General features: G+C 48.4%; 1 protein-coding gene across 8 annotated transcripts in view; it reads right to left on the reverse strand.

The window, feature by feature from the left end:
* Positions 1–7500, reverse strand: part of arhgap4b (Rho GTPase activating protein 4b) — a 41789-nt gene that overhangs the window by 20761 nt on the left and 13528 nt on the right. For all 8 annotated transcript variants that reach the window (XR_014553583.1, XR_014553584.1, XR_014553585.1 and 5 more), the window contains exons 5-9: positions 3515–3577; positions 3179–3361; positions 1948–2076; positions 517–738; positions 276–377 (exon numbers count right to left, since the gene is read on the reverse strand). Coding sequence is in view for 2 of the 8 variants with exons in the window: in XM_083656748.1 (XP_083512874.1) it covers positions 276–377; positions 517–738; positions 1948–2076; positions 3179–3361; positions 3515–3577 (699 nt within the window). In the remaining 6 variants the exon portion in view is untranslated. The remainder of the gene's footprint in view (positions 1–275; positions 378–516; positions 739–1947; positions 2077–3178; positions 3362–3514; positions 3578–7500) is intronic.

The following is a 7500-nucleotide window of genomic DNA, read 5'->3' on the forward strand; positions in this document are numbered from 1 at the left end:
CATGCGGTGTGTGGACGGGCACGCATTCCTTCAGCGTTCACCTCGTCCCCAGGTGGGAATCGAACCCACGACCTTCGGGCTGTGAGGCGATAGTGCTAACCACTGCACCACCGTACCTCCGCAAATTGACACTTTCAAGACTTCAGTATCAGAAATCATGTGTCATGACTTCAGTAAACTGCATACAGCGGGAGCTAGCAGCGCGCTAGAACGAACGAACGAGCGAAGGAACGAACATTAACGGTACAGAAAGGAGATGGTGAAAGTAAGCTGACCTCTTCCGTTTCCAAGGTAACGGCAGCGAGTCGAGATTGAAGCTGCTGGTACCTGGTCTCCAGCTCGTACCTCACCTGGCTCTCCGCACTCACTTCGCACACCTGCAACACACACACACACACACACACAATAAGATCTGGTGTAGGTCGAACGGGTTCTACGCACTGTGCAGGTACCGGCTTGGCACTGATCCCAGCGCAGCAGATGGGTGCAGGTGCAGCAGAGGTCCAGTGGTCTGACCTGGTCTCCCTCGTGCGGGTGGTAGCTGAACCTGAAGGGCAGGCAGAAGGCGGTGTCGTGTTGCTGCAGCAGCGCGTCCCGGTCTCCGCTCTGGTCCAGCGACGTCACCGCCGTCTCCAGCTGCTTAAGCCCCGCCTCCTCCGTCTTCTGGATGCGCCACCTGCTGGCCAGGTAGCAGCGCATCACCCTGTCCATGGACAGATGGAAACCAAGGTCGCAGCACTGCGGGGGAGGGGGGGGAGGAGGAGAGGGAAGGAAGGAGGGAGGGACCGGGGAGGGAAGAGAGGTGATGATTCTGGATTTGCAACACCTAATACAGTATTACAAAATGGTTGCACGCGTGAGAATAGAACTCGTTCGAGTGACATTATTGAAGTTATTAACATCTGAACAGCTCTGAAATTCAAACTCGTACTTTTGAATACTTGAATTAATGAATATCACAAAAGAGTGTTGTTCCTGATTTGGATTTTGAAACTACACACTTCATTTCCTGGCACATTATATTCTGTGGTTGCAGTGCCGTTTTCTGCCTGGCGGTGGCCATGGCTTTTCATCGTCCTGCTTTTCCCTGGCACCGCCCTCGTCCCTGTGTCTTTCTTCGTTGCCCATGACTCTATATCTAAGGTCCAGGCTGGGGTGCTTTTCCCCCCTCTTAATAATATTATATATTATCATATGGGGTTATACAGTATATGGAGGAACCCCAGGGGAGCACGGGGAGAACATGCAAACTCCACACGGAAAGGCCCTTTTGATGAGATAGCCCACCTGGGCCGTAGACACTGAAGACATGGGGGGAGGGGGTATGGGGGGGAGGGGAGGGGACACACCCTCAGGCGGGAATCGAATCCAGGACCTTCTAGCTGCGAGGTGACATCTCTACCACTGCGCCACCGTGCCGGGCTATATAAATAAACACACTTGAACTTGATAGGGAGAGAAGGGGGGAGAGAAAGACGAGACAGAAAGGCGACAGAGGGGAGAAGCGAGAGGAGAGGGGAGGAGGAGAGGAGAGGGGGAGAGGAGAGGAGAGGAGGAGAGGGGAGGGGGAGAGGAGGAGAGGAGAGGAGGAGAGGAGGAGAGGAGGAGAGGAGAGGAGAGGAGAGGAGGAGAGGAGAGGAGAGGAGAGGAGGAGAGGGGATGGTGATGGGGATGGTGATGGGGATGGTGATGGGAGAAAGGGAGGGAAGGAGGAGGGGAGAGAAAGCGGGAGGGGAAGGAGAACTGGATCTCCTCTCTTTAATCCTCACATCACACCTCTCCTCTGGATTCACAGCCTGTCTGCTTTTGTCCTGCACGCTGCCTCTCACCAGTCTCGTCCCATCTAGCCCCCGTTTCTTCAGAAGAGAAAAGCAAAGCGTGCGTAGTGCGTGTGTGTGTGTGTGTGTGTGTGTGTGTGTGTGTGTGCGGGCGTGGTGCGTCTCTTACGTCGATGAGCGTGCTGACGTCCTGCAGGTAGTATTTGTTCATGGCCGCGTTGGCCCCTGACAGATTCAGTAGGTAGTCGTTACGCGCCTTGGTGCACTTCAGCTGGGTCTCCTGCACTCTGCCGTGCCTCTGTACACACACACGCACGCACGCAGACACGCACGCACACACACACACACACACACACACACGCACGCACGCACACGCGCGCACACACACACACACACACACACACACACACACACACACACACACACACGAGATAGTTCTCACATTACATTACGTCATTTGGCAGACGCTTTTATCCAAAGCGACTTACAATAACATATTTTGTCAGCAATAGAGCAATCAACTATGCAACACAGTCTATGACAACTACAGTATGACATCTGAAGGAATAGTGGTAAAGTTAAGTTAGTATTTTTTTTTTTAGAGAGAGAAAGAAGTTAGTTCAAGAAGGGCCCAGATTGAGCATGAAAAGGTGTGTCTTTAGTCTTTTCCAAAAGATCGGCAGTGATTCAGCCGTTCTGACTGAAGGTGGAAGCTCATTCCACCATTGAGGTGACAGGGACGAGAAGAGTCGCGATCGGGATGAGCGACTATTTAGCCCCCGAAGGGAGCGGTGAGAGGTTTGGAACCTCACAAACTCACAGAAATGCATACAAGAAAGATAAGCTAAAATACACATGAACATACAAATGCATACACTTGGGCACGGACACACACACACACACACACACACACACACACACACACACACACACACACACACACACACACACACACACACACACACACACACACACACACACACACACACACACACACAGGCCATTTTTTCAATAGCAGACTCTATGACATGTATAACATTGATGATATGCAATGTATTTTTGGTTCAGAAACGTGATATTCTACGTTTCCATGGATTGCAGAAACCCAATGTTGACATTTTATTCTGATCCCCAGGCTGCACACACATGGACAACATAACACACTCATACATAAATGCATAAAGGAGACAGACAGACAGACATGCACAAATACAGACACAACAACAGGAAGAGGAAACAACGGTTTGCTTTGTGAAAAGCCACTTTAAAAGACATCCTGTGCCCCCCCTCAACCACCCACCCACCCACCCACCCAACACACACACACACACACACACACACACACACACACACACACACACACACACACACACACACACACACACACACACACACTATACCTTCTCCATGAGTCTCTCCATCTTCTTGACGGAGCTCCGCCTCTGGCCTCCTGATTGGCCGAGGCCGATCAGCAGGCCAGTGTGTCTCTCCTCGGTCTGTCTCTCCTCCAATCGCTCGGCTTCCTTCAGCTTCCCCTCGGCTGTCAGACAGTCTGTGTGGTACTGGGTGTACGTCTTCAGGGCCTTCATCACAACATCATCATCATCATCATCATCAGTGTCCTTCAGTCTAAAAATGTACATGTGCCAAGACTGTAGGATTTTCATTAGGGCCTTGTTGATTTAGTGCCTCATCTTAATTTACATGTATTTATCATAATTAATTACAGCCTTTACCGTTTGCAGTTCAGTGGTGACCTTCAGCAGCTCATCCTGCATTTGGATTCCAACCTCCTTGCTCTGTGGAGGTCAAAATAAAACATATCATTTTACTAATATAATAGGGCAGCGATTCCGCGGCGGCGGTGACCCACACGAACACAATCTCTACTACTATAATTGGAGGGCCTGTGGCAGCGTGGCGTGGCACACATTTGCTCAACTTCCATTGGGACATCATCATCAGTCATAAATCCCTCTCTACTTGCATTGTGGCATCATCTGTGATGTCATAAATGGCCGATGGCGCGGAGCACAATCCCTCAACTCTGCATGCCTGCAGGTGTGCGGGTGAGGTTGCGCAGTGAGCCCGCGAGCTGCGTTTGCGAGCCCGTGAAGGGGGCGATTTCCATAACTGCAACGAAGGATGAATATAATCTTACCAATATAATTGGGCAAAAGTTAATGTGGCGCACAATTGCCCAACTGTGATGTCACTCAGGCATTGTGATGTCATTAGTGATGGCATAAATCCTTACAGGTGTTGCTCAACTGACAATTGTGAGCAGCAGCAGCAGCAGCAGCTCAGGTCAAGCGAACGCATCAGGCAGTTGAGACAGAACTCCAGCAGTTGAAGTAACGAGCTGATTGAAACATCTGGCAGAGGACAGGAACCCTGTGAAAATGAATCCTTCAGAAGAGAGAGACACCAACGAACCCAGACATCACCGCTGTGATCAGTGTGACCAAACATTCAGAACACTTTACCATTTAAAGCAACATCAGAGGGTTCACTCAGGGGAGAAGCCTTACTCCTGTCGGGAGTGTGGGCAGTCTTTCAGTCAATCAAGTAGCGTAAGAAGACACCAACGCATTCACACTGGAGAGAAACCCTACAGCTGTGACCAATGTGCGAGCAGTTTCAGTCGATTACATCTCCTAAAAACTCATAAACACATCCACACTGGAGAGAAACCCTACAGTTGTGACCAATGTGGGAGCGGCTTCAGTGAGTTAAGTAGCCTAACAACACACAAACGCACACACACTGGAGCTAAACCCTACAGATGTGACCAATGTGGGAGCGGCTTCAGTGTGTTAAGTAGCCTAACAAAACATAAACGCATACACACTGGAGCGAAACCCTACTTGTGTGACGAATGTGGGAGCAGCTTCAGGCAGTCAGGTGACCTAACAACACACAAACGCACACACACTGGAGCTAAACCCTACAGATGTGACCAATGTGGGAGCAGCTTCAGGCAGTCAGGTGACCTAACAACACACAAACGCACACACACTGGAGCTAAACCCTACAGATGTGACCAATGTGGGAGCAGCTTCAGTGTGTTATCTAACCTAACCAGACATCAACACATGCACACTGGAGCTAAACCCTACAGATGTGACCAATGTGGGAGCAGCTTCAGTGTGTTAGCTAACCTAACCAGACATCAACACATGCACAATGGAACAGGCTACTGGTGTTCCGTCTGTAAGAGAGCGTTCGCTCAGTCTGACACTCTGAAGAAACACCTGCTAAGAAAGCACCTAACCACCTGCTAAAAAGCGCCTCCACTCTCTGCCACACAAGCAGCGTTCAGACACAGTGGCCGAGCTGCGCCTGCGACCCCCGCGGAGCGGGCGAGTTCCATAACTGCACCCATGGTGCATCATCTCCAGACTGACGATGTCATACCCACAATCGTCGAGTGGTGCCCAGAGCGATGACGCCATTGTCATCATCGAGTGGTGGCCAGTGGTGATTGATGATGTCATCATATCCACTGATGAGGTCAACTGAGCATGAGTGGTGGGCCAGTGGTGATTGATGATGTCAACTGGTGGCCAGAGTCCCAGAGTGGTCAGATCAGAGAGTGAGCCCAGCACCCGGGGACTCGACACGTTGTTCAGGAGCGGAGGAGCACCAGACGAGGTGCAGCAGCCAAGATTGAGGAGGTGTGAGAAACACCAGAAACTTGAAAGAAGAAGAAGAAGAACCAGGTCTAGAGTGACTGTGTGAGAGGGCAGCAATGTGCCGCAAGGCATCCAGTCGGCCGGGAAGCCATTAGAAGAAGAAGACATCTTAAGTGATGGGAGATGGAGCGGGTGGGATGGAGGCTGTCGAGCAGGATTTGAACCTGGAGCCGTCGAGCAGCGAGAGGTCGTCACGCTGGCACGAGGGCCGGCCGGGGAACACGACGGAGAGTTGAGTTCAGTTGTCCTTTATTTCTCCCCATGGGGAAATTCATCCTCTGCATTTGACCCATCCTCTACTAGGAACCTTCCTAGAACTAGGAGGCAGTGGGCAGCCGCAGTGCAGCGCCTGGGGACCAACTCCAGTTCTTTTGCCATTGCTTTAGTCAGGGGCACTGACAGGAGTATTAACCCTAACATACAAGTCTTTGATGGTGGGAGGAAACTGGAGCACCTGGAGAGAACATGCAAACTCCACACAGAAAGGACCTGGGACGGACCGGGGTTCGAACCCGGGACCTTCTTGCTGTGAGGCAACGACATTACTATCCACTGAGCCACCGTGCCATCAAAGGCAGGCCGGAGGGAGGGAACATTGAGGAGGGGGCGGACCCCCGAGTCTGGAATTTGTGTAATATTCTGTGAGAGGCAGCAATGTATCTGTCGCAAGGCATCCAGTCTGCCGGAAAGCCATTAGAAGAAGAAGAAGCAACAACATCTAAGCTTATAAAACCACTGTAAAGCACTGTGTGTCAAGTGGCTTATTGCTTATAATACTAATGCTGCTGCCTTTTAGACTGTGAGAAGGTAACCAAGAAACTGTCTGACAAGCAGTAATGTGAGAATGATGTGTTGAATGATGGCTGCTGGGCTAGACAGGTGCAGGACAAATGCATGAGATTTCTATGCTGAAGAGACTACTGTATCCAGTACAATCTATATGCAGTGTTGGGGGTAACTCATTACAAAAGTGACATATTACATGTAATATATTACTTTTAGCAGTAACTCAGTAATATAACTTATTACTGATACATTATATAGGATTTCAGTAATATTATACCAGTTACTTTGTCAAGTAACTCAAGTTACAAATTGAGTTACATTTTATTAAATCAAAGCACATATTTCAAAAAGAGAATCATTTCCTAATCAAACTGTGTGCGTTTATGCAAAAAAAAAACTATAGATGACAATAACAAAGGAAAAGAATAACATTTAGAATTTTGGATGGTTTACACTGACTTTAAGGCGGTTGAAATAATTTTTCGGGATGGTTCCGGGGCGGCAATGTCATTCTGCTGCTGCTGTTGTTTTGGTAAAAGTAATTTAAAAGTAACGAGTTACTCTACACAGAAAGTAATATTGTAAAGTAACTTATTACTTTCAAATGAAAGTAACTAGTAATATGTAGTAGTATTACATTTTGAAAGTATCTTGGCCAACACTGTCTTTATGTGTGTACTTATTGTATGAATTAATATATGCATGTGATTTATCTACCGTAATAGTGTTTGTTTGCTTTTCATCTCTGGCAACCGGTCTTTTGAGTCTTGCGGTACATTACATTATCAAATGAATCTGCAACACAGGATCATGCGGATAGTTGGACTATGATTGGCTGAGCTGCGTTCGAAGCCGTTGGCTACTACTGTAGACGGTTTTCACAGAATTGTGTTGTTGATATAGGGAACAGTTTGGAACCTAGCTTATGTCCTGTCATTGCACAAGCAAACACCGCAACAGGAAGTGAGCTGGTGGAAATGTAGAATGTTTATGTTGTCGAGTTCAAACCGTCTAGAAACACACACTCGTGTGACCCAAACAGCGTCTGTGTGTTGCTTGGCAACCATTCTGATAAATGTCTACATTGCTACATTGCTTGGCGGAAGAATGATTATTTTTTTATCAATAATAATAATAATAGTAGTAATGCAATTTTTTATTTATTTTTTGCTGTTTATTTTATGAAACCTTGCCAGGTATGTAGTAACCGTTTAAAAGCAATAAGCACCACAAGGCCGTGT

This window comes from Poromitra crassiceps, assembly GCF_964638095.1.
Source record: "Poromitra crassiceps genome assembly, chromosome: 20".
NCBI classification, from domain to species: Eukaryota; Metazoa; Chordata; class Actinopteri; order Beryciformes; family Melamphaidae; genus Poromitra; species Poromitra crassiceps.